This window comes from Populus trichocarpa, chromosome 15, assembly GCF_000002775.5.
Source record: "Populus trichocarpa isolate Nisqually-1 chromosome 15, P.trichocarpa_v4.1, whole genome shotgun sequence".
In the NCBI taxonomy this organism is placed as follows: Eukaryota; Viridiplantae; Streptophyta; class Magnoliopsida; order Malpighiales; family Salicaceae; genus Populus; species Populus trichocarpa.
The window spans coordinates 1750917-1778152 of NC_037299.2; the positions used below are offsets into that span (position 1 = coordinate 1750917).

Genomic DNA, 27236 nt, shown 5'->3' on the forward strand with positions numbered 1-27236 from the left:
GAGAATCAAAATTTGTTAAAAGTCAATAGCTAGACCAGGTTAAGTAGACTAATCAACGATCCCTTTGGACTTTTTGGAGGGTTTGGCGATGAACTTTGATTCCCATTTTCTCATAATAATAATTAAAAAAAAAACACCTCCTCTAATAATAACATTATGTTGACACTAGATAGATTAATCAATCCGGTTTTCTGATAATAATAATACCTTAATCAATCCGGTTTTTGAATTTATTTTTTAATAATTATAATTTTAAATATTCTTGAAATTTTATATAATTATTAATTTTAAAACCCGTAAAATTACTTGAAATATTCATAAATTAACCTAAATATCCTCATTAATAATAATAAAAATATTATTCCTCCACGGGGTGCACCAAGGGGATCGTGAAAATCTTGGGCCGCACGAAATCAATTTTTTTTTAATACTTAGTGTATCTTGAATCAGCCTACATGTATCAAATTAGATTTTTATACCCAAGATTTGTAAAGCAGGATTTACACTTTACAGTCCACGATGACCATCAATATTAATAGGCTGAAAAAATCAAACTGAACACGTGAAAGACATATATCTTGCTCCCATTCACCCTACCAACTCAATCACCCACAGTGGTTAAATCATCACTTTTCTTTTGCTCTCTTCCCTTCCCTGACCTGTAAACAGGGGCCAAATTTACCATGTGGTAAATTTCGCAGTATTAAATGTTTAAATAACTATTTTGGATACTGCTATCAACATATCAGAGTGGCGCAGCGGAAGCGTGGTGGGCCCATAACCCACAGGTCCCTGGATCGAAACCAGGCTCTGATAAAAAGAGTAGCTTCCAGCGTTGCATTTTTAACGACTTGAACTTTAAATTGGTACTGACGTGTCGAGATACCTGTGGAACACGGTGTCAACGATATATCGCCAATGAACGAAAAAAACCCTATACGAGAAATAAAAAACACTCTCACCAAACATATCGTAAAACGAGAAGATAGACGATAAACCAGGAGCGAACAGCTTGGCCGGAGGAGAGAAGGAAAATGAAGGAAGAAAGATGATAAAACCTAAATCTTTTAGTATGACCGTGTTTTAAAAACATTTTTTTTTTTAGTTTTAGCTTTATTTTTTTTCCGTTTTAGTATTAATATAAAAAATAAATTTAAAAAATTATTATTTTAATATATTTTAAAATAAAATATACTTTTAAAAACCTTAAAAAAAAAACACTTACAAAAAGACCCTAATAGCAAAGTCCAGAATATCACATGATAAATAAAAAGAAAAGAGAAAAATCCCAAATCTGCAACCTCGGATTATCTCTCCGTCAACTCTCCCCTGTTTCTCCTCTTCGTTCATTTATTTCTCTCCTCCTTTTCCTTTTCATTATTTATTTATTTAATAATTAATTTCCATTTCAAAAAATTCTCTCTCTATTTTTTGTTTGGTTATTGAGAAATGATGTCGCTATTAAGTTCTTGAAGCCTTTCTATTCTTACAAAATCGTATAAGGAAAAAATGTAAATCAAAGCAATTATAAAATAAGTTGAGTATTAAGGGATGGATTTTAATGCAAAGTTTCAACTTGTTATATTAGAATTGGAATTCTAGATTAATTTTATTATTTATATTGCTTAGTTGCATCAATGATTATTTAAAATTATTTACAAATACATTGATAGTAATAATATTGCCATTTATCATAAATATTTTCTATTCCCTTGAATTTGATTGAATAAATGCTATTTTTTTTGTTTATTTTTTTTTGTCGACTAAAAATTTTCTAGTTAATCAGAAAGTTAAATAAACATTATTTTTATTATTAATCTAGTCTATCTCTTAAAATATTTTAAAAAAATTAACATAGTTATAATTAAATAATCATATTAAATCGGGCTTGATTTAATAATTATGTTCCAATTATCATTTCTATTTTAAAAATTGATGATAAATAATAATAATAATAATAATAATAATAATAATAATTTCTCATTCATGAATGATGGAGATTTCCTATCTAATGTTCGAGAAGAAGAGAATTTACTCTTTGTGGGTAAAAGTTACCGGTAAACAAAAATTAAAAAAAAAAAAACATTAGCAATATTCTTTATTTTAATGTTGGACCTTAGTTAAACTTATTTAGTTGATAATTTCAAAAAGTGAAGCTCAATGGGCTTCAACAAGCTCAAAAGTTAAAAGCAAATAAGCCCAGTAATGAACCACAAAAAGCCCACCAATAAAATAATTTCTCAACCCATCTTAGAATAATCTTAACCTTCAAAACAAACTAACCTCAAACACGTCATCCTCCTCCTCCTCCTCCTCCATTTTCGTCTTCGCTTCCTCTCTCTCCCCCTTCACTTCTCTCTCTCAACAATGGACTACGATTTCAGAAACAGAACAAGCTCACCGTACGACACACCATCGACGATGCACAGATCATCGACGCCGTCAACAGCACCACAACCTAGCCATCCGATGTACGGACCACCTTCTCTCTATCCAACAGTGAATCAACCTGGTCACACCGTAATCCCTCACGCACCCCGCCACCATTCTTTCACTCAACAAGCCCCCTCCTCTCCTTCCTGTAAGTAAACTCACATGATCTTGATAACCAGTATTTGATTATTTTAATCAATCAATTAGTTAATTTGTAAATTTGATTTGTTGATTGATTGCAGCAGGATTAGGGATTCGGGTTATGATAAAACCGGAATACCGCATCACTCCTCCAGTAATGTTTTTCTTTCTTTCTTTTTTTAATTAATTGATGATTTTTTTTATATATTTTTGTTAATCTGTTGTTTAATGTCTTGATTTGCGTTATAGCCACAATTGACACCACAAATAGTGGAGATTCCGCGGAGTAGTTTTCAGTTTGATTTTGAGCTTGAGAGACAGATTTTAGCGGAAGCGGAGAAGGATAGCCCGAATTGGAGTAGGCTGCTTGGTTTGGAAAATTCGCCTCCCAAACCGTTACAGTCGACCTCTTCAATAGTAAGTCTTCTATATATATTTTACGTGGAGTTGATTGAGAGAATTTGGTTGTTTTTGGAAACATGATGAGTAATTTGTTAATGCTGTTGTTTTTTATTAGTAATTTTCATGTTGGATGAAGTAGGAGAAATTTGTATAATTTCCTGGTACAGTGGACTTCACTGTTTATTATTGTTTAGAGGGAGTCTGGATAATTTGATTGATTTGTGTGATGATTACCTGTGAAATAGGTAAGATAGAATTGTTGTTGTTTAACTTGAAATCGGAAAATTATGGAGCTGTAAAAACAAAGAGTGGTGATTGAGAATTTTATATAAATTTGATTAGGTATTGGTATAAGAAAATCAGGAGGATGAGAAATGGAGGGAGTAACGCGTACTAGGAGATGGCTAATTTGAAGCCTCTCTTTGTCACAATCCATGCTACTTTCCTCCTTGGAATTGTATTCTCTTCCTTTTATGTTTTCTCTGCACATACTCTGCCAAGTCCTCCAATTCTTGGTTCCTCTCTCATTGTTGGAAAATGTACCTCCAAAGCTGATAGCATCAACTCCTCTGTTGGTGATATTATATGTGTTTGAGATATTTATAGTTTCAGTACCGACTTATACTATCCTAGTGGTTGACATTCGCTTACTCACATTTGATTGAGTGGATTTGGATGTGTTTGGAAATGAAATGTATCGATTGAGAACCTTGTGATATTTAAGCAGTTTTCCCTTGGGATTTATGTGAATGAAGTAGGAGGGGTTGTCTATAGGCTTGGTGCATGTAGACCAGATTAATTAAATTGAATGGTGTAGTGAACTCCACTGTTATATTTGGTTAGACTCCAGATAAATTTGTTGTTACTGGCAATTATTACTCATGAAGTAGGAAAGAATCCTTTTTGTGACGTATGATGATTGTATGCTAGTTTATTTTATGCATTTGAGAAACGCATGTGTGGACTTGATTAGTTAACGAGACAAGTTTTCTGCTGTTGAGTTGTGAAATGGATATTATTGATAATGCAGGGTCCAACTGCAGATCCTGTGGTGAGAAAGTACATTTCAATGGGACTCAATCGAGATGCTGTTCCTCTTGCAGTTGCAAACTATGGAGATAATCCGCCAAAGGTATTTTCTTGGGTTTAGTTTTGCGCTTGTTAACTTTAATTGCAAATAGTAAGATGTTAGGGAATCGGATAGCTGCTATGGTTTTATTATTAACTAATAATGAGTTCTTTCCTCTTTGAGGGTATATATCAAACAGTAAATCGTGTTTTTTGTGAGGGTCTAGTCATAGCAATTGCTTTACCTCTCATTTCTATCTTGAGATTATTCATCCCTGCGCCTGCATGTTTGTGTGGGTGTGCTAGTCTTGGTATTTACCTCTCCTTTCTTGTGATTATTAATCATTGGAATCTTAGCCAATTCCTATAGAACACCATTCAAAGAGCATGGTTTTTTTCCATGCTTCAATGCATCCATACATTCACACACACTCACGAGAGAGGGGGGACAGAGGGTTGCAACTGGCTTATAAGAAAATCTTCCTGCAAGCAGTTTAAATGAACGAATACCTTTATGCTCCTTTCCTCCAGGTTCAGGAATTTGTCAACGGCTACACCCTTCTACAAGAAATGGGATTTCCATCAAACAAGGTAGCTGAAGCTTTACTCATGTATGACAACAACACGGACGAGGCATTGGCACATTTCCTTAACAGTTCATAACAAGCATGCCTTAATTAGACGTTTGTGTGTGATATTGATAGTTAAAATTGACGCTACACGATTCTAGTATTGTAGCCATGTTTGCCAGACTGCAATATGATTGTAAAAAAGATACCAGACCGGTTTTTCCTGGTCACTTGCTTGTATGTAGTACCCTCTTTTGTTTTTGTATCTTGTAATATTTTAGTAACCCATGTTGAATTCCTTTGCAAATCGATTAGCCTTATCTTCACTGAAATCTCATTCAAGAAAGAACACACTCCCTCCTATTTCATCAACGAAAGAATCATCAGCATGCATGTTACATTGTTCGTATGGGTACGGAACACTATCTCTTCTTACTAACTCGTATAAATGATACAAGATTCAAACCAAAGAAAAAGAAGAGCAGCAGCCTCTCTGTAGCCAGTTTGTGTGGATCCTCAAGTCCTCCCTATCTGAAGTCTATCAAAACCCGACAAGCATAAAATCCTGAGGGCCTAGATGCCTGAAAGTGAACTTAAGAACAAATCGCTCTATTCATATTTGCTTCTTCCATTTCCGGAAACAAATCAAACCCCAGAACAAATCGCTCCTGAAAAAGAAATAATAACTGTCCCATAAGAAAAAAAAATCAATCTGGAAAACAAATATTCAAATTTCTATTTATTTATCCCAACAAATTTGTACACCAAAAATCCAGGTATTTTTCCTTTCCAACACAACTTTTGAACAAATAACACTGTCAACAAAACATGTAGAAAATAACATGGTTGTAACAAAGATGCAATTGATTGAGAATAGCGACTTTGACAACAAAAAAAAAAATCAAACCGCAAACTAACCCCAACTCCAAGCCCAACCTTACCCCAAATACAAATTCTAAACAATACCCGAACCCTAAACCATAATCCTAAATCTAAAAAACAAACACTAATTAATAACCCTAAAAACAAACCCTAACTATATATAATAATTTTTTTTAGCTTTTTTTATCTTTTGATTTGTTTAGGGTTTACCATTAACCCAATACTAGAGAGTATAATTCAATAAAAACCCCACACTAAAGGATGTAATTAAAAAAAAAAACCAAAAGATTTTATTATATTTAGTTAGGGTTTGTTTTTAGGTTTTATTGATTAGTGTTTGTTTTCAAGGTTAATGATTATTATTAGTGTTTAGGGTTTGTTTTTGAGATTTAGTGATTAGTGTTAGTGTTTAGAGTTTGTTTTTTAGATTTAAGATTAGTGTATTGTTTAGACTTTAGAGTTTGTATTTAGGGTTAGAGTTTGGAGTTAGTTTGAGGTTTAATTTTTTTAGTCAAACTCAATATTCCGAGCGTGTTTTTATTAAAGTTATTATTCTCAATCGTATCTTTGTTAAAACTGTGCTATTTTCTAAATATTTTTTTAACATGTGCTATTTTGTCAATATTTTGGTCAATTGTGCTAGTTTTCAAAAAAATCCCCAAAAATTCTTCAAAGGCAAGCTAAATCTGGTCGGGTCACATCACCAAGGCAACATTCCGTGTGTGTGTGTGTGTGTGTGTGTGTGTGTGTGTGTGAGAGAGAGAGAGAGAGTGAGAGACCTGATGACCATGATGAGCAGCAAAACTTCCCTTCATCAACATGTAGGACATTAAGCCCAAGAAACCAGGATCCAGCACTGACATCATCATGTGCATAGGTTCGAAGAATAGATCTGCACTCAATAATTTTGGATTCAGACATTGCTCCATGCTGGTCACTGGTCACTGGTCACGTAACAGATGCAACAGAAGAAGAAAAGACTTTACCTATTTATTGACACAAATTTAGCTAAAGCTCGTGATATGACATACATCTCACCTGAAGCATGGCGAAAATACCTGTTGAGTGGAAGAAAGAATGTTATGTTTAAAAAGACAAGTATGGAGTGGTAAAACTAAACAAAAACCTAACAAGCCTCTTGTCCTAAATTCTGCAGCATTGCATGTGTAATTGATGCAGATAGATTACAATAGCACGCATTCAAATTATTCGAGTATTGACTGGTTATTAAAAAAAATAGCTTGTATTAATGTGAATTTCAAACCAAGAGTGCTCGAACAACTTGAAGGTTGGTGTTACTTGCAGCCAGGTACCACATTTCAATTTTTACAATCATGCACTACAACCAAGCTTAATGACATTTAGTTTTCGACATGATTCCACATGGTTAGTTAATGGTGAGAAACAGATCAAATGGCAAAGCTGCATTACGAGAAGAAGAGAATCACTTCCTCATTTCAAACAGTTGTTCACAACGCACAGGTTTAGGTATGCTGCATGTTTATTAAGAAGATTATGAACAATGTTGATGCCCACTAAAATAAAATTGAGAGAAATTCATTATATTTACATCTTGCAAAGATGTAAGAAACAGATTTATAAGTTGGAGGTGTCAGAATCATGGTACGTCGAGAACTTCCATGTACTTGAATATACATTTCGTTATGGTATAACTTACGATTTCTTATCACCAAACTTCCACCAATCTGGTTCGTACCATTTATGACTCCTGCCAAATCTCAACAGTAGAGTTTGAAAATAAGAAATTAAATGATAAAGAGTCACAAATCCAATTCCACTTATGTCGTTAATTGACTTTTAAGGAGAAACTCACGGTTCAGAGAAAACTTGGCCTGATTTCATACAACCAATATAAGCACGAGGCTTGTCAAAATGAGCTGCCAGTGCAGTTCCTAAAGCATCTGTGAGGAAGGAGAAGCGATAAGACAAGTGCTTTCATAACATTAAATAAGTTGGAGAGATGTAATCTAGAATATAGTAGTACTGCTAGTCAGAAGACCTTATCAATTTTCCTAATGTCTTTTCAGATTAAAAATGAAGAATGCTGACAATACTTTAAGTGTGTGACTATCTACAATCAGTGTTGCTAAAAGGACTGGGCACAATAAATCCGCAACATCTCTTGGAGCCTAGATGCAAGGTGCATATCACAGAGGCACGCCTAGGCAAAATTAGGCATGTATTTGAAATATAACAGATAAATATTTTTTTATTTGCCAAAAAATAATTTAAAATAAAGAAAACATAAAGAGCTGCAAATTTGCCCGGAAGAGAGAGAGCGAATAAAAGGAAATAAAAACAGAGAAGGCGGACATTTCCCCGTGAAAGAAATGAATTGCTTAAGTGCTTCTCATATTGCGTGCCTAATTTACTGGTTCAGAAGCACATCAACCCTGAGGCTAGGTGCCTTGCATGCCTAAGGTGCATTTTCAACAACAATGGATATTGATTTATATTGTACTTTTGCGAGAAAAAAAGAGAGGTTTACTTCATCCTTCCCTGCCCAAAAAAGATATAAATCACTAGGTTGGGTTTTGCACTAGAATCCATGCCTTTGAAGCTGTAGATTTGCAATTCAAAAGGAAGTTTATCTCTGAACCTCTAAAATCTCGAAGTACCAGCATAGAATCTTCAACATTAAAACGTGTCTTAATCTTGGTAAACAACAGTTCTACACCCTGGTGATTAAAAATTCATCCTCTATTTTGTAATGGTTATACCATGCCATACTCAAATCAGTTTTCCATATTAAAATTATTATTCAAATACATATATATATAAAAACATACATGCTTCTTGATAGATTGATATTGACGGATAAAGTTGTTTAGTGGAGCATATAAGTTTATTGAGTAAACAAAGAAAAAAAATTTTATTTGGTCATGCAAACTATGCAACAGAGAAAACCAAAACTCAGAAGGCCATGATGTATAAATCCATCTTTGATGATACTAACCAATAGTCACATAGATATTGTCATTAACTTTAGCATAAAACTCCGCATCCCATTTATCTGCAGCATATGCGAAGAACAATCTAGCCTTTTTTGGAAGGTCCTCTGTTCCCTCCACAAGGTCATCCTGTGAACAAAAAGCATCAAGTGGTTGAGCCTATATAAGAAAGGGCTATATGTAACAACCAGTTGAGTCCATATATACAAGGGTTGCTTCTACGTTTTTGGACTTAGTATGCTTCTGGTATTTTTATTATATGTTATGACTTCTTATCTCTTCTTATTTACTCACATAAAAATGTTCAGTTGGCCTATGGATCATATATTTAAAAAGTTAAGCACCTTATACAATGGCTTGAAAACATCCTTATTCAATGGGTCTTTTTTTCTCTTTTGATGAATAATTTGATGGGTCTGTTAAATTATAAAGGGAAAGAATAAGAATAAGAATCATAAAATCATGGCATTCTAAAATCACCACATATCTCATTAACATACAAGAATGATGAAGTCATTAGACTGCCTGTTTTCATTGTCAATACCGCGATCCAAATTGTCCCCGGGATTTGCACTGCAAGAGAACACGGAGAACCATTTTTTTATGCTTTCGTCATGGTCCATGATAGTGGAAAGGAGTACTGAAAGGAAATATATTACGGAAACATCAACAACAATTATGCATGGATACCTTTTACCAATGACAAAGCGTGCAACTATTCCCTTCTCGTTCTCCATTTTTTTCAACATTGCACCTGAAAGGATGGAGGTTGACTTTGAGATTCCCAAAGAAAATCAAAATACAAAAACACCATTGCATGTTTCATGCAACGATAAATGAAAAGAAAACCAAGTTAGAAAGAGCATACTGTATTATACGAATATGATTCAGAGGTTAATAAATCCTAGTAAAATATATCAATCTTAAGAAGAGAAGGTTAATCAAATAATTTAATGACGGTGGCCGTGGCAAAATTCACTAATGCATTCACTAATGCAGTCAGAGGTCCATGAACATCCACTATTATTCTGCAAGGGTACTGTACTTCTTATTGGGACATGTCTATTACTTGCTTTCCTGCTGCATTATACCTTTCCTACATACCTCCATTTCTCATTTTGAGTCCTCAACTACCCAAACTATGGCTGCCACTTTTGTTGTTATTATTGTTTTTTCCCTACATATCTACTTTCCAAATGATGCCCACAGTACATTCAAAGGTTATAGTTAGACTCTCTGGGACTCCATCTACAGTTCACAATTTGGTCCATTTCAAATGCCATTTACATATTTGGAAACATGTCTCCGGTTGATTGCTGCCATGAATATACAAAATTATTTTACACCATTTTAGGGTTTTATTTATTTGGTTAAAAAGAATAGCTACTTATATAATTACCATGAATCCTAGCACTGCAGCATCACTATGAAAATTCTTCCCATCATTCCTCTCTTATTCATTTTCTGCAGTGCACCCCAAAAACCCATAATTCTTCAAAAGAACTTTGAGCAAGATGACTTCCATTTTCCAACCTAAGCAAACGAAATCTCACTGAACCAATACGTACAACAAAAGCAAAACCATGAGACCACACAATATCCTACCAGTTCCCATCCACGCCTTTCGGACTGCATCCCGATTGTTCTTATTGCCAAACCTTGTCATTATCCCAATCACAACAAGATGCCTTTTCTTTGCATGAGCCCCATCATTCTCTGTTAAGAGCTTTGAAGTAAAACCCCCTTGCTTAGCTGCGGCCAATTCTGTCTCAAGAGCTGATAACTTCTTCTGTTGTTCCCTAAACAAACCATCGCCCCATTCAATAAACCACAAAACAGGCAAAAGATATATCATATATCAAACCAAACTATCAATCAAATTACCTGCAGGCTATTATTTTCAATGTATCATCCACTGATATTGCAGATTGGCCCTAAAATGAGGAAATCAATATTACTCTATATAAATTTCAAACACAATACACCAAGATCACTACTTTGTAATCAAAACCCAATCTAAAAAATTCATCAAGAATCCAAAATCAACAAATTACAAAGAAAAAAAAACACAAAGGAAATAACATTCAAAGCCACTAAATAACAGCAAAATTGAAAACCCACCTGCCCAGTTATCCTATCAAGCTCTTTAATCAAATAAACCCTGTTTTGTGATTCCTGCCATAACCTATAATCTCACATCAAACCCAGCACACAATTCAGACTAAAACAAGAACACACTAAATAAAGTTTCGATCTTTCATTAGTCAAAACACAAAAAGTTTGAATATTTCTTAGTGACTGAAATGGCGGTCAATGATCAAGATAGTAAGATTAGAGGAGGAAACAAAACATACCTGCCAGAAACATAAATGGAAGCAAAAGTAGCAAACATTGAGAGTAACAAAGTGGAGATTCTTGATCCAGAAACCATACTTGATGATGCCCTGTTAGTATTAAATCCTTTACTACCACCAAGCATCTTTAATGCCTTTGATTATCAGGATTTGATGTGATTATTGCGAAAGACTTTTATGTTATTACAAAGTAAAGCAAGGAAATATTAAAAATGCAAATGTGGGTTTTGTAATTAGAGACAAGATCGAGTGAGTGAGTGAGTGAGGGAGTTGAGTTGATAGATTGGTTGGTGATCTGTTCGTTGGAACTAGCCAGCTGTTGGTGTTTTTGTGTCTGTCTAGTGTCTAGAGAATCGTGGGTGAGTTTCATTTCTATATATGGATGTTTGATTTTGCGGTTAAGGAAATGTTTTTGATTTTTTTAAAAAAAATAATTATTTTAAATTATTTTAATGTGTTGAAATTAAAAAGAAATTTTAAAAATTAAAAAAAAAATTATTTGATATATTTTTAAATAAAAAACAACTGCTCAAATACTATTTTTTAAAGCAATAATACTCTTTTTTTTTTTTTCCATGAATGAGTAAGTTTCATTTTAATACCAAGATAGTGTTTGTTTTTGCTATTAGATTAATTTTTTTAAAAATAATTTTTTTAGTTTTAAATTAATTTTATTTTGTTTTTTTTTTATCTTTTTGATGTGTTGGTATCAAAAATAAATTTTTAAAAATAAAAATATTATTTTGATTTTCCAAACAAAAAATATTTTGAAAAATAATATTTATCACAATCTTAAACACATCATTAACATATCATCCCACTATTTATTACGTGTATGTTTGACATAGTACTATTTTATGCGGTTGTGGTAAAATTTTAAAAAATATATTTTTAATTGTGATTTAAAAAAAATATTTTTTTAAGAATAAGTGTTTGGTTAAAACTATTGTAAGATGAATTTTTACATGGAAAATAAATAAATAAAATAAATTATTTTAACTTTTATAAAATTAAGATTTGAAATATAAATACAAATACAAAAAACTAAAGCTATTTAACTAATAAAATAATTTTTTTATATAACTTGATAAAAAAAAATAGAAGCTATCATAATACTAATTAGACTCCAAATCATGAATCTATTTATTTTATTAATTTTATGCCGAATATCACTCAATCCATTCATCATTGCTAATTAAATAACTTATTCAATTTTATATTCTTGAAATGATTATACTTTTGGAAGATAATTTTAACATCAAATAATGGTAAATTTCCCCTTTTTTCCATTTTAATGGCTCGTATAATAGGAAATCTTACTATGATTCAGCACTAAAATTATCATTACATCATTTTGGAGTTTATTTTGATACTTTTAATTGAAACAATTAATGAAAAATAGAAAAAATGGATGAAATATTTAACTATCACTATTATTTGATGGACTGGAGAATGACATTATCTAAAGTCTATTCCATTTGAAGCAAAATCGATAAAAAAAAAAGTTTGAAACTTGATTGATATTGGGATAATATATTAGGCATAGTTTTGAAGCGCGGCCCGACAGGTCGGCCCCGGACTCGACCGACCCAGGGCTGAAACCGGGCCGAGTCGAAGAAAAAATAGGGTAAGGAAAAACCCGGGATGACCAGACAGGTTGACCCGGCAAGACCCGGTCAAAAACTCAGTTGTAACCCATTGATGTTTTTTACTTAAACAACGTCGTTTTGATTAAAAAAAAAATTAACCCGAGCGATCCAGTCAAAACCCGAAACTCGGGCCGGGTTTAAAAACTATGATACGAGGGGCTAAATTAATATTTCCTCTTTAATTTTTTTTAATTTGTTTTTTTGGCAGTGATATATTGGATGGTCACATAAACTTATGCGTAAACTCCAACTCATTTATTCAATAAAAAAAGGGATGAATTTGCACTTTCATTTTTAAACCTTAAACGGTATCGACTCAATGAAGATCTTGGTTAGTTGTTTTGTGTACAAGTTACCAAAATATTTAATAGAATTCGTTGGAAAAGATTAAATTTCAAAATACTCAGTTACCTTTTTTTTCTTTTTCTTTTTTTAATTTCCCTTCATTATTATAGTATATCCTTGTATCATTATTAATTTATGTGAAATTTATATTCCAGCACATATATATATATATAAAACAAGAATAATCCACTAGAATCAACATGTAAAATAATTATATTTTTGCCTCTAATTTCCCCTTGATGTAAAAAAGCCCTTTGCACCATGGGCTCCATAAACCTCGTCCAAGTTTCTTCTCCTTCACCAACAAGGCCTGCATATGTGGTTTGGGCCTCTCTTTTTTTGGCATTGAAGGCTCAATGAGTTTCCATATAGCTTTATTATTATTATTATTATTATTATTATTATATCATAAAAGATATTTTCAAATTAGTTTTTATACACCAATTGGAATTAAATTTAATCTTCAAAGGATTTTAAAAGCTCGGTGAAATCTAATTTAATAAACAAAATTTATCACAAATAATTTTGGTGCACCAAGTTAGTGATCAAAATGAGAGTAAGAAATAAAATTATTCAAATAGCTTGATAAATGAAATTTAAGTATGCTATCTAAATTATATTTAAAAAATAAATTAATAATCCTAATGATAATAAATATGTTGAGTCAAAGGTACCAATTGCATGATTAAAAAGGGTCCATGCCTTGGTAGGATTTTCAGGTAAAAGTAAAAGCATCTTCCTCATCCATCACTTTCACTACTTGTAGGATTGATTGGGGCAATTGTCCTTTTCCTAGATTTCTAAGGCCATGGATTATTGTCCAATTTAACAAAAAAGAAAAAGAAAAAAAGAAGAAGCTTTAGTCATGATACACGTGTTACATGTTATTTTTTAATTTCTTTTTTTAAAAAAATATATAAAAAATATTTTTTTATTTTTAAAATTTACTTTTAACATCAACACGTTAAAATATTAAAAAATAAAATAAAAAATCAATTTATTTAAAAATTAAAATTTTTTAAAAATATAATTGGATTCCAATATTAAACACTAAAACAAAGATTAACAACTTGCTAATTATATGCTTTAGTAGGGCTCCAAGTTTCAATTTTACTATAATTTCCTCTCAAATTAAGTGTAAGGATTTCTTGATCATGATTCGTGTGGTATTACTTATTACAAATTATTTTTAAAATTTTACTATAATTTTTTTTATTTCAAATTATTTTTTATAATGATTTTAAATACTGATATTAAAAATAATTTTTTTTAAAATAATATTATTTTTATATATTTCTAAATAAAAAATATTTTAAAAAATAATTATCATTGAACATCAAATGAACTCTTCATAGAAAGCATCATTTTAATACTATTTAATTTTTAATTTTTATTTTTTCATGTGATTGGTAATCTGTCATGGTCCACCCATTTCAACTCAAAGGAAATTTCGATGATAAAGTTAAAGAATAAAATGACTCTATAAAAAATACGTGGCGAATGCCCATATAGCCCAACTAGTAGTAAGGTATTTAGAGAACTCTTTACGTGCCTAAACGAGATTAAATAGATAAATTAGAGAGAGATTAATTTGAAGTTTACTAATAATATAAGAAAACAAAACAAACACTGACGTTGGAACACATTAAATAACATGGAACATCTAAAATATATGTTTATAAACTCGATCAATAGGTTTAAATTTAAAAATAAAAAATTGAATAAAAAAATAAATTTACTAATAAAGATAAATATAATTTTTAATTTGATTGTTAGATCAAATTGAGATTTTAGAAGTACATTATTTTTCTTGTTATTTTTGTATTTTTTTTCTAATTAGATTTGAGAAATACATGTATAGAATGTTTAGTATTATGATATTTGTTATTTTTTAAAATGATTTTTATTTAAAAATATATTAAGATAATATATTTTTTATTTTTTTAAAAAACTCATTTTTATATATCTGAATATCAAAATATTAGACAACACTAAAAAGTTTTTATTTTGAAGCAAAAATTAAAAAAAAATATTTTAAAAAAGCGAAAATAAACGGAATTGTAATCTAGATTTTATCACTTATTTCAATTTTTCCTGCTATTGAAATACTTTATATATTTATTAAATTGGAATTTTGTATATAATTTAGAAAAAGGGAACCAGAAGCACGGCTTCGTTGGACAACGAAAAATAAGGAAAAGACACACACAGGAGTCAAAATGATCAGAGATCATACGTGAGCCATGACGACATACGACTCTCTTCCACACCACAGCTCCTCTCACTCTCTTTCACGGCCACATGTATTTTTTAAAATATTAGAATAATAATATATATCATTTCATCAATAAAAATGTCCTGAAAAATTAAAGTTGCTGTGGTGATAATTTATAACCCAATAATCGAGGAAAATAATAATAAAAATGTCCCTTTTTCTCATTGAAGAAAAAGGCATGTGAGACTCTGGGGGGAGGGGACTACCAGCATCTTTGGCGCCTGAGCAAGGTGCCCTTCTTTTTTCATGGGGTGGCGACCACCTGTAAGTGACCTTTCCATTCCAATCCACTGGCAAATTTCTATGATAAAGTCAGGCTTTTTTTTATATTAAAAAGCATAGCACGCCGTTTCATAGATTCGTTTTGTGAGAGTGATTTCTAGCAAACTTCAGTCACAAGAAGGATCGAATTTAACCCAAAAAGTTCTTACGCACTCACTAGCAAAGCAACTTCTTGTACTCCTGCTTGACCTGCTAATTCTGCTGGTTGCTTGGAGATTGGCTTTCCACTCTCTTAGAATCTCCTCCTCTCAAGGTATATATGCTTTCGTGTGATAGTAATAACCTTGTAACAATAAATTTTTTACCAAAGTTCTCCTTTATGGCAAGGCCGAGTGCTTTTTTTCATGCAAAACTCAAAAGTTGACGGAGCCAATCTGATGGGTGGAAGGACACAAGAATCTGATGCAAGGATAGAAGTGTGTGGGTGACAAAAACAAGGAATTTAACCACAGAAAGTGTAAAGTAGATCGCCATGGAAAACAAAACGGGCGTGGAGCATCTAGTATTCTGTTAAACAAGGCAACTCAGAAATTGCTGCACAATCAACATGCGAAGATTGAGTGAGGAGATGATCAAAGATATGATAATCAACGTGTGATTGCCTGTGCTGATTTCTCTCCGACAGCAGCAGCATTATTGCTAATTAACAGATGGATTGGCTTTCCTTTGATAGTGCTGCAATAATCAATAATAAAACTTTCCTTGTATATAGCTTTCCCTGTACATAAAGCTTTCCTTGTAAATCTTGTTCATTGCGCTGTATAAAACGTAATGAATATATAGCTTACCCTTTCTTTGTATTCTTTCAGTATGTCTGTTTATCAACTAGATCTATATGTCCAGTTTTTTTTATAAAAAAAATAGACGAGATAAATTTGCCAATGAAATTAAGTATAATTTTTAATTTAATTGTTGAAATTTAAAAAACATGTGCTGATGTTTGGAGAAGAACTAAGAAGAGAAAAGGGGTAATATGTGCACGAGATCCACGGCTTCGTTGGACAGCGAAAAAGAAGCAAAAGACACCCTCATGAGTGAAATTGATCGGAGAAAGCCACTATGACTCTCTTCCATAGACCACAGCTTCTCTCTCTTTCTGTCTCCATTTTCGATTGATTGAGAGAGCTCTAAAGCTTCATGTTTGTGTATTCTGCATGCTGATAATGTTTTCCCTTTTCCTTTGCATTCTAATCATGGAGTGCACATTATTTAATGCTTTTGATCTGTGTGCACTAGCTACTTTGTGGGTGTCTTTTGCAACGCGATGTTGATTGTATTCTTAAAATTTTATTTTAAATTAATTTTTTTAATATTTTAAAATTATTTTGATGAATTGATATCAAAAATATTTTTATTTTTATTTTGATGTAATTCTAAATAAAAATTACTTTGAATTGTCACCGCTATTACAATTGGCAAAGTGGTGTAAACCGTATTCTAAAAAATTTTGAATCTTGTTTTTTTATTTAAAATAATTTTTTTTATATTTTAAAATCTTTTTGATATACTGATGTTAAAAATAATTTAAAAAAAATAAAAAAATTTATTTTGATGCATTTCTAAACGAAAAGTACTTTAAACCGCTACCGCTACCACAATCCCAAACCGTCTCTTTAAGGCTATGCTGTGCTTTTTAAAATTTTATTTTTATTTTAAAATTAATTATTGTGAGTATTTTTAATTTTTTGGAGTTATTAAAAATAAAAAAATATTTTAAAACAATTTCAAATAAAAAAGCATTTTTAACCGTGTGTCAACAAACACTACAGTAAACAAAGTTATTGTTACAATAGTATTCATTGTTTGTTATCTACTTACCCAGCTCAGTCACGTAAAATAATTATTCTAGTTTAATTTTTTATTAATAATTTTTAACATATGATTCATTAGGTTTCTAATATGTTGATTCAAATATAAATTATAGTTCTAAATAAATAGAGTTAAGAAATAAAATAATTTAATTTATTATCAATTTAATAATTAAATAAATTATATTTGAATATTAATTGCACTGTCTAGTAACATGTCATGATCTTTTAAATATTAAAAAAATCACAAGTAATTTGACTTAAAAAGAATGACATTCAAGTTAAAGTTAAAGTGTTTGTTTAAGTGTAAATTTAGCATAGTGGTGGTTTTTGCGGTTATAATTTGAAAAAATAAATTTTAAAAAGTTATAAATTATAGTTTTTTTTTATAATCAAGAGTTTTTTTAAAAAATTTCAATAAAATTTATATAAAATTATGATATATATTAACTAACTAAATACCAGAATTGTGATAGTAGTAAAACACAGTTGAAAGCATAGCACTAATCTCTCTTGAATAGAAGTAAAGGAGCCAAATTTAATCCTAATAGGTAGTTTAAATGGTCATGTCTTGAGTTTTCTTCTTCAATGATCACGAGTTCAAATTCTATTAGAGACATTAAAAGTTTATATAATCATTAACTTTAAAATTTGTAAAATTAGTCGAGATATGCGCAAGCTGATCTAAACATTAATATTAATAATAATAATGAAAGCCAAATATGACGGGAAGGATTCAAGAATCTGACGCAGGGATAAAAGTTGACCCCCCAAGAGACTCATTCAAACTTTGATGGCATATTTTACGAGTCTTATGCACAATTCTTTGATGACAATGATCAATTATATCACAAAGACAAACAATGAAATGAATTTAACCAAAGAATGTGTTAATCATGATGCAATGCACTAAGACCAATTCTTACGATGATTAACTTGCTAATCATGCACTTTTCTTGGGGTTCTGGAGTTTTATCACTTCAAAACACTCAAATCCAAAATCCAGGCTTGCTTTCAAGTTTTCAGACCCTTTGTAATCCAAGAAAAAAAAAGGTTAAAGGATCCCTTTGGAAGAATTTATAACAGGGAGGATGTTTAAGCGAGAAAGTTGTGCATCTACTGTAGGTCCCAGAAGAAAAGAAAAAACAAAAACATATTTAATGCTAACCCTAGAATTTAAATAATCTCATCCTCTAAATATAATAATCGATGTGGGTACGTGAGAAATGATTTGGTTACTTCATTATTTTTTATTTTTTCCTTTTTCTTTGGATTCGGAAATCTGATTGTATGGAAGGAAAAACAGAAATTTATTACATGTTGTGGAGTCAACCAAAAAAAAAAAAAAAAAATTTGATGCCCCCACATGCTAAATCATACAACTACTTTTATTGATAATTTATTCCATGTCTATATCTATCTAAATCATATATTCCATGTCTTACAAGTCTTCGCAAGAAAATATATTTTTATAATGTATTTGTTTTTACTTATTTTTGTCATTGATTCTCAATTTTGTTTAAAAAATAAATTTTATCAATTTCTTCATCAATGCATTAGAAACTTCATGATAATAGCATGCGAGAAGTGTTATTTTGTTATATGAAATAATATTTTTTATTTAAAAATATATTAAAATATATATTTTTAAAATGTATTTTTGATATTAAAACATCATAGCAATAGAAAAAAATCAAAATAATTAATTTAAAAAAAATTAAATTTTTTTTTTAAACATTTTGACTTCACAAACAAAACAAAACCATGGAGAAGCCAATTGGAATATGAATTTGAAACAAAAGTAGAATAAAGATTATGAGTATTAGAAAGGAAAGAGACTGGTCGGCCAGCAAGATCGGCCTCTTTGTTCGAAAGCCGAAACAAGCCAAAACAAGACGGGTACATGTCAACAGACAGATCTTACGTGAGCCATGACGATTGACGACACTGGACTCTGTTCCGTCCCACGCATGCCTAGCAACATCACAATTCCTCCCTCCATTTCCTTTCCCGCAACACCACTAATATATCCAAGCATTCAACAACACTGCAAGCATCACTTTCTCTCTGAAACTCTGGTTCCATTCCGTGTCTTTCTCTCTGAAACTCTGGTCTAAACTCTTAACACAGCGGGAGAGACCTCAAAAACTCTGAAATGGAACATTAAGAAATACAGGCAGTTCATTGGCTGACACCAAAAGGGGTGATTTTTATTTTTTGGCTTATAAAATGTGGGGTTTGGTGCAATTTTCAGGTTAGTCTTTTTATTCTTTTAAATGTTATCCAGGTGTGCCATACTGCTGGTGGAATGAATGCAAACCTGAATTTCTTTTATTTCTTATGAACTCAAGATTTGCTGACAAGACTTTCTTGTTAAATATCTTTAGCAAGACTTTCTTGTTAAATACTTTGGAGGATCTCACATTTTCTGTTGGTCATTAAGAAATACTATTTTATCGTGTATTAAATGTAGACTTTTTTTTTTTGCCCCAAAAAGAATTGGTAATGAACTAATGATGAAGTTTTTATCTTTTCGTAGGATTACTTGTCTACCTTTTGTTTCTCCTTTCTTGCTTTTTTATGATCACATTTGCTTTAATCTTTAGTTCTTTGTGAGTGATGGTACTTATCATTGTGGGGTGTGTGTGGAAAATGCTTGTTCTTCTTCTTCATTAAAAAATCATTGATAATTGACAAATAGATATTGTTAGGTGGTTTTAAAGATTTGATTAATTGATGATTTTTCTTGTAACACAGAGCATTGTTTTCTTGCATTGTAAGCCAAAGCAGGAGTTGAAAAGTAAGCAGGAAAGGAAAGCTAATGGAAGACCTGTGGACGTTGTTTTGTGGGGAATCTGTCAACTCGGATACAAGTGGAAAGCCATCTGGTTCTAGCTTGGTATTTCAACCAACTTCATGTATCAATCACGCGCTGATCATTTGCTTCGATGTTTTGCTTCTAATCGTGCTCTTATGCACTTTCATGCGAATATCTTCAGCATCTTCAAAAATATATAAAATAACACCTCGATTTAGAGGCTATTCGAGTCTGCAGATAGTCTCTGTTATACTCAATGGTGGTATCGGATTTGTGTACTTGTGCTTGGGCACATGGATTTTGGAAGAGAAGTTGAGGAAAAACCAGACTGCCTTACCATTGAGAAGTTGGTTAGTGGTGCTGTTTCAGGGATTTACATGGCTTTTGGTGGGTTTGACCATAAGCCTTCGAGGGAAGCATCTTCAAAGAACGCCATTGCGGCTATTGTCCATTCTAGCTTCCTTGCTTGCTGGTATTGTCTGTGCTTTGTCCATATACAGCGCCATTTTAGGTGAAGGAATGTTGGTTAAGATAGCTTTGGATGTCCTCTCCTTTCCAGGAGCAATATTGTTATTGTTATGTGTTTACAAGGTTTATAAACACGAAGGGAATGAAGAAAGGGACCTGTATGCTCCATTGAATGGTGAGGCCAATGGTGTAAGTAAAATCAATTCCGTTAACCAAGTTACTCCATTTGCTAAAGCAGGATTCTTCAATAAAATGTCATTTTGGTGGTTGAATCCACTGATGAGAAAGGGTAAGGAGAAAACTCTAGAGGATGAGGATATACCAAAGTTGCGAGAGGCAGAACGAGCAGAAAGCTGTTATATGGAGTTTTTGGAGCAACTGAACAAACAAAAACAAGCTGAATCATCTCAGCCATCTCTCTTGTGGACAATTGTATTTTGCCACTGGAAAGACATTGTAATTTCAGGATTCTTTGCCATGCTAAAGATACTTACTTTGTCAGCCGGGCCTCTGCTTCTGAATGCCTTCATTTTGGTTGCTGAAGGAAAAGCAGGTTTTAAATATGAAGGTTATGTACTGGTTCTGACGCTCTTCTTTTCAAAGAGCTTAGAGTCCTTATCACAAAGGCAATGGTATTTTAGGAGCAGGCTTGTTGGTTTAAAAGTCAGGTCCTTGCTCACGGCTGCAATATATAAGAAGCAACAGAGGTTATCCAATGTTGGTAGGTTGATGCACTCGGGTGGTGAGATCATGAACTATGTTACTGTGGATGCTTACAGGATAGGCGAGTTTCCCTTCTGGTTTCATCAGACATGGACAACAAGCTTTCAGCTTTGTCTCTCTCTTGCAATTCTTTTCCGTGCAGTGGGGCTAGCAACACTTGCTGCCTTAGTGGTTATAATAATTACTGTGCTATGCAACACTCCACTTGCAAAGTTACAGCATAAGTTTCAGTCTAAGCTTATGGTGGCACAAGATGCGAGATTGAAGGCTTGTAATGAGGCTCTGGTTAACATGAAGGTATTGAAATTATATGCTTGGGAAACGCATTTTAAGAATGCCATAGAAAATTTGAGAAATGTAGAGTATAAATGGTTGTCAGCAGTGCAAACGCGCAAAGCATATAATGGTTTTCTCTTCTGGTCTTCTCCTGTTTTGGTCTCTACTGCTACCTTTGGAGCATGCTATTTCCTGAAAATTCCTCTGCATGCTAATAATGTTTTCACTTTTGTGGCGACTTTGCGTCTTGTTCAAGACCCAATTAGATCAATCCCTGATGTTATTGGAGTGGTTATTCAAGCAAAGGTAGCTTTTGCACGTATTGTGAAGTTTCTTGAAGCGCCAGAGTTGCAGAATGGAAATGTTCGGCACAAGCGCAACATGGGGAGTGTGGACCATGCTGTTTTAATCAAGTCAGCTAATTTTTCATGGGAAGAGAATTCTTCAAAGCCTACATTGAGAAATGTGAGTTTTGGAATTCGGCCTGGTGAAAAGGTGGCCATATGTGGAGAAGTTGGCTCTGGCAAGTCAACCCTTTTAGCAGCAATTCTTGGAGAAGTTCCACATACACAGGGAACTGTGAGTGTATCCTTTTAGAACTTCTAGTTTAATCTTCTTAAATGTATCTTGCCATGCTCTTTCAGTCCTTAACTTTTTGGAGTTTCTTAAGAACAAATGTGCCTTAATGTAAATTTTATTTCCTATTTCATAAGTAAGCCTTTTTTTGGTTATGACCTGCAGATACAGGTTTGTGGTAGGATTGCCTATGTTTCGCAAACAGCTTGGATCCAGACGGGATCGATACAAGAGAACATTTTATTCGGTTTGGAAATGGATAGGCAACGATACCATGACACACTTGAGCGATGCTCTTTGGTAAAGGACCTTGAGTTGCTTCCTTATGGTGATCTTACTGAAATAGGTGAAAGAGGAGTCAATTTGAGTGGTGGTCAAAAGCAGCGAATTCAACTTGCCCGGGCTCTCTATCAGAATGCAGATATATATCTCTTGGATGATCCATTCAGCGCTGTGGATGCACACACAGCTACAAGTTTATTCAATGTAATCAAATTTTCCTGATAGAAACCTCTGTCTCCACTTTTAGTTGCTAGCCTTCCCTCAATTCTAACTTGATTCTTTACAGGAATATATCATGGGAGCACTTTCAAGGAAAATAGTCTTGCTTGTGACTCATCAAGTTGATTTCCTGCCAGCATTTGACTCTGTTATGGTTAGTATCCTTTGATTCAATCACTGGTAGGAAATAATTAGTTACTTGCTACAATTCTATGGCTGATTAAACTTCATTTTCATGTCAATGCAATTTTTCCATAAAATTTGTTTGTTAAAGCTTTCACAAAAGAATTACCTTGAGACAACTTATCTTTGTAAACAGTTGATGTCGGATGGAGAAATCCTACAAGCCGCTCCTTATCATCAGTTATTGTCGTCAAGCCAAGAATTTCTAGACCTTGTCAATGCACACAAAGAAACAGCTGGGTCTGAAAGGCATACCGAGGTTGATGCTCCGCAGAGACAGGGATCATCTGTTAGGGAGATCAAGAAGAGTTATGTAGAGGGTCAGATTAAAACCTCTCAAGGAGATCAACTGATTAAGCAGGAAGAAAAGGAAGTCGGAGACACAGGGTTTAAGCCTTATGTGCAGTATCTAAATCAAAACAAAGGATACTTGTACTTCTCCATCGCTGCTTTCAGTCACCTGTTGTTTGTCATTGGTCAGATAACACAGAACTCTTGGATGGCAGCTAATGTTGATGATCCTCATGTCAGCACATTGCGTTTAATTACGGTCTATCTGTGTATTGGAGTTACCTCAACACTTTTCTTGCTATGTAGATCAATCTCTATAGTTGTTTTGGGTCTTCAATCATCGAAGTCATTATTTTCCCAGTTACTAAATTCTCTTTTTCGTGCACCCATGTCTTTCTATGACTCCACACCTCTTGGAAGAATACTGAGTCGGGTAAGCATCTCACCCAGAAAATGTTGTTTCCTTCATGAGGAATGATGTGTAACTGTTGATCTGGAACTGTTTTTATTTTATGTCTCATAGGTCACGTCAGATTTGAGCATTGTCGATCTTGATGTTCCATTCACTTTGATCTTTGCCGTTGGTGCAACCACAAATGCTTATAGTAACCTGGGAGTACTGGCTGTTGTGACCTGGCAAGTCCTGTTTGTCTCCATACCAATGGTTTATTTGGCTATTCGCTTACAGGTAATTATGTTATCCTCTTACATGAGTGCTTTGGAATTGTGAGAAGCTTGGCAATGGCCCAATCTAAATAATCAGGAAAGCAGACTTGAGGCTTCAAGAATAATAATTATAAAAAAAGGCTAAAAACAATTCTTACAATGAGCTGTTCAATTCACCCAAATTGTCTGGAGTGTGGTTTTTCTGAAACCACAGGATACCGTCTCCTCTACATTAAAAAAAAAATTCCTTGCAACTTGTGACCATGTAATAAGTTCAATGCAATGAAACGTAACTAATCATTTTTTATAGAATAATTTGATATTTAATGTCTTAAATTGCCACATGTAGGAATGTAGATTGTAGGCTTAAAAAAAAGGCTAAAAGTTTTCTTGCAGTGAGCTTCAAATTGACCAAACTGCCTGGAGTTTGTTATTCTTCTGAAACTGGTTATCATCCCAATGATTTTTTAGAACAACTTTCTTACTACCTGTGAAGAATCAATGCAATGTAACACAAGTAATCATCGTGTACAATTTATCACATGAGCTTTCAATTGTATTAGTACTGTTTACATGATAGGTAAACAATTTAACAAATCAAGGCATGTATAATGTAGAAATTCATGAGGGAAATCTTGCTTTCAAGCTGAGAACAAATCTAAAGATTACAGTAGTATTGGCATAACTTCTACAAGAATGGACGCCTCAGTTAGTCTAACAAAGGTGAACTGCTCAAATATAATGCATAAATTGATTATATGGCTGGAAGTGGCAGTATGCTGTTATGATCTCTTTCTTTTGAGGACCACTACCATTGAAGATGATTTTACATTTATAAAGTGGATTTAAGGATTATCTCATTCTTATCTGCAGGCATATTACTTTGCCTCTGCTAAGGAATTGATGCGGATCAATGGCACAACCAAGTCTTTAGTGTCAAATCATCTGGCTGAATCTGTAGCAGGAGCCATGACAATAAGGGCCTTTGAGGAGGAAGAACGTTTCTTCGCAAAAACCCTTAACCTCATTGACATAAATGCTAGTCCTTTCTTCCACAATTTTGCTGCAAATGAGTGGTTGATTCAACGGCTTGAAATATTTAGTGCAACTGTTCTTGCCTCTGCAGCACTCTGTATGGTTTTACTACCTCCTGGAACTTTTAACTCTGGTGAGCATTTATGCTTTCTTTTCTTCAACTTTTTTTGAACACATAATATTACGAGCTTCCCAATTCTGACTCGTTGTAATACTCACTTCCATTACTGTAGGATTTATTGGAATGGCACTTTCTTATGGACTTTCATTAAATATGTCGCTGGTGTTTTCGATTCAAAATCAGTGCACATTAGCAAATTACATCATTTCTGTTGAAAGGCTTAATCAATACATGCACATACCAAGTGAAGCCCCTGAGGTGATTAAAGATAACCGACCTCCATCGAATTGGCCGGAAAAGGGTAAAGTCGATATTTGTGATTTGCAGGTTAGTCTTACTCCTATGATTTATTGGTGTTTAATGAGACAATTGGTGAAAGCTAGCAGACTGAAATAGTTTAGTATCAAACAGATTAGATACCGGCCTAACGCACCACTAGTTCTTCGAGGAATCAGCTGCACATTTGAAGGAGGGCACAAGATTGGAATTGTTGGTCGAACCGGCAGTGGGAAGACTACACTTATAGGTGCTCTATTTCGACTTGTAGAACCAGCTGGAGGAAAGATCATCGTAGATGAAATTGACATCTCTAAGATTGGACTTCATGATCTGCGGTCACGACTCGGAATAATACCTCAAGATCCTACTCTCTTTAACGGGACTGTGAGATACAATTTGGACCCCTTATCCCAGCATACTGACCAGGAAATATGGGAGGTAACTTTTCCAGTTCATTTGACATTTTAATCTAGTAATCATTGTCTATAAACCAGCTGAATCGTTGTTTTCTACCTTCATGCTTTCTAACTTGAAACTTTGTTCCTTATTTTCAAGGTTCTTGGAAAGTGTCAGCTTCGAGAGGCTGTACAGGAGAAAGAGCAGGGTCTAGACTCTTTAGGTATGCTTTCTTCCCCTACATGGAAAATAATGAGTGTATGCTTTCGATTGTAATAGTCAGAGAATGATTAACAACCTGCTACACAGTTGTGGAAGATGGATTGAATTGGAGCATGGGGCAGAGACAATTATTTTGCTTGGGCCGTGCCCTTTTGAGGAGGAGTAGGGTACTGGTGCTTGATGAAGCAACCGCATCAATTGATAATGCAACTGACTTGGTTTTGCAAAAGACTATTCGGACTGAATTTTCAGATTGCACTGTAATCACAGTAGCTCACAGGATACCAACAGTGATGGATTGCACAATGGTACTTTCCATTAGCGATGGTAAGTTTCATTTCTTTAATTCTTATCTAAAAAATGCACTTATCTGTATCCTGCACATCGTGACTTTGCGGATTTGCACTGATTTGTCGCCTCTCCAAGATAATCTCATGTAGCTGATCATTCATCCATGCCATCCAACATCTTAGCAGAGGCTTATTTTTCTAGAGTGACCCCAAAATACTAGAGCTACAAGGCGATCTATTGCCAAACCTTGGTTTCCATTTGAAAAAAAAAGAAGACAAAAACACAGCCTAACACTTAAGAACGAGAGACGACTGTAGCTGCAACTTCATGTAGATACATCTCAGAAAAAATTCCAAGATGGATCACTGAGCTGTTTTTGTTCTATTTCAGGAAAACTAGTCGAGTACGACGAGCCGGAGAAGTTAATGAAGACGGAAGGTTCACTTTTTGGACAACTTGTGAAGGAGTACTGGTCTCATTTACACGCTGCAGAATCGCATTGAAGCTGAATATTATTTATCGTGTATCCCAATTCTCATTTCACCTTAGCTTGGCAGCAAAGAAAAGGATGCCAGGACCAGGTAGTAAGTATGATGTATGATATTGCAACAATACTATAGGGCTAGGGAGGAGAAATGGAGAAGAGGAATATCAGTTCCTATCTTTAGTTTTGCACTTGTATTCAAACATCAAGCTTGCTAATATCTACTGGGAAATTGACTTGTAACCAGGATGATGGATGCATGTAAATCAGTGGATGCAAATTATTTTAATAGCAATAATTTTTTTTTGGCAATGCTATGTTCTTTATTAGAAGTTTCTAAGCGATATGCTGCAGACATAAGCACAAATAACAACTTTTTTTTATTTATTTATTCAATAGTAATCTTATTTTTAGATTAGTTTTCGATTCAATTGAGACAAAATTCCTTCCAGTAATTTTAAAATTACATTTTTATATTATTTTCATGTATTTAAAAAGAAATTCATAAATTTTCATAGCTATTGGCCTCAAAATATAAACTTAAGAAATTAAGGAACATGGTTAATCTCCTTAACTATCATATCAACCTATGCCCATAGGGATTATGAACTTAGCAACAATTTTTTTTTTTTGGATTCGAGGAAACCCTACCCCCCGAAAAGCGCACTTTATGGGCCCAGTTGAGCGAGTAAAACCTCGGCTGTCCCAGGCTTTTACAAGAGGTGC

At 33.3% G+C, this 27236-nt stretch overlaps 3 protein-coding genes, 1 long non-coding RNA gene and 1 other non-coding gene across 7 annotated transcripts; 4 read left to right on the forward strand and 1 right to left on the reverse strand.

The window, feature by feature from the left end:
• Positions 1-744: 744 nt before the first annotated feature.
• On the forward strand, positions 745-816 carry TRNAM-CAU (transfer RNA methionine (anticodon CAU)). Its single transcript has one exon. It is a non-coding gene; the product is annotated as a tRNA-Met (tRNA).
• A 1454-nt stretch (positions 817-2270) lies between these two features.
• Positions 2271-4945, forward strand: LOC18105667 (uncharacterized). Its single transcript, XM_006374258.3, has 5 exons — positions 2271-2581; positions 2676-2728; positions 2824-2991; positions 4007-4108; positions 4576-4945. The coding sequence occupies exons 1-5, from the start codon at positions 2368-2370 to the stop codon at positions 4705-4707; spliced, it is 669 nt and encodes a 222-aa protein (XP_006374320.1). The 5' UTR covers positions 2271-2367; the 3' UTR covers positions 4708-4945.
• A 5-nt stretch (positions 4946-4950) lies between these two features.
• LOC18105666 (hydroxyproline O-galactosyltransferase HPGT1) lies at positions 4951-11182 on the reverse strand. Its single transcript, XM_024586753.2, has 12 exons — positions 10822-11182; positions 10589-10652; positions 10352-10401; positions 10073-10266; positions 9158-9221; positions 8968-9040; positions 8473-8596; positions 7330-7417; positions 7174-7224; positions 6482-6553; positions 6275-6387; positions 4951-5281 (listed from the first exon to the last, which is right to left on the reverse strand). The coding sequence occupies exons 1-12, from the start codon at positions 10944-10946 to the stop codon at positions 5259-5261; spliced, it is 1041 nt and encodes a 346-aa protein (XP_024442521.1). The 5' UTR covers positions 10947-11182; the 3' UTR covers positions 4951-5258.
• A 4022-nt stretch (positions 11183-15204) lies between these two features.
• On the forward strand, positions 15205-16259 carry LOC112324326 (uncharacterized). The gene is made up of 2 exons (XR_002978125.2): positions 15205-15625; positions 15700-16259. It is a non-coding gene; the product is annotated as an uncharacterized LOC112324326 (long non-coding RNA).
• A 2877-nt stretch (positions 16260-19136) lies between these two features.
• Positions 19137-26822, forward strand: LOC18105665 (ABC transporter C family member 10). 3 transcript variants are annotated; one of them, XM_024586412.2, is made up of 12 exons: positions 19137-19434; positions 19938-22044; positions 22207-22527; positions 22610-22696; positions 22862-23449; positions 23540-23704; positions 24556-24850; positions 24951-25165; positions 25250-25555; positions 25673-25736; positions 25823-26062; positions 26417-26822. In XM_024586412.2, exons 2-12 carry the CDS (start codon positions 20002-20004, stop codon positions 26527-26529), a joined length of 4437 nt encoding a protein of 1478 aa, XP_024442180.1. In that variant the 5' UTR covers positions 19137-19434; positions 19938-20001; the 3' UTR covers positions 26530-26822. The 3 variants fall into 3 exon arrangements, with proteins under 3 accessions (XP_024442180.1, XP_024442181.1, XP_006374318.1); XM_024586413.2 differs by having other exon boundaries at positions 19962-22044; XM_006374256.3 differs by having other exon boundaries at positions 19971-22044.
• Positions 26823-27236: the final 414 nt, after the last annotated feature.

Coding starts and splice junctions, on each gene's coding strand:
- LOC18105667 (XM_006374258.3), top strand. CDS start 2,368: ATGGACTACGATTTCAGAAACAGAACAAGCTCACCGTACGACACACCA. Junction 2,729..2,823: donor AATACCGCATCACTCCTCCA/GTAATGTTTTTC, acceptor TTTGCGTTATAG/CCACAATTGACACCACAAAT. Junction 4,109..4,575: donor ATGGAGATAATCCGCCAAAG/GTATTTTCTTGG, acceptor CCTTTCCTCCAG/GTTCAGGAATTTGTCAACGG.
- LOC18105666 (XM_024586753.2), bottom strand. CDS start 10,946: ATGCTTGGTGGTAGTAAAGGATTTAATACTAACAGGGCATCATCAAGT. Junction 9,222..10,072: donor AAAGGCGTGGATGGGAACTG/GTAGGATATTGT, acceptor CCATCCTTTCAG/GTGCAATGTTGAAAAAAATG. Junction 6,388..6,481: donor AAATTTGTGTCAATAAATAG/GTAAAGTCTTTT, acceptor TATTGAGTGCAG/ATCTATTCTTCGAACCTATG.
- LOC18105665 (XM_024586412.2), top strand. CDS start 20,002: ATGGAAGACCTGTGGACGTTGTTTTGTGGGGAATCTGTCAACTCGGAT. Junction 22,528..22,609: donor CAGCTACAAGTTTATTCAAT/GTAATCAAATTT, acceptor GATTCTTTACAG/GAATATATCATGGGAGCACT. Junction 25,737..25,822: donor GCAGGGTCTAGACTCTTTAG/GTATGCTTTCTT, acceptor CCTGCTACACAG/TTGTGGAAGATGGATTGAAT.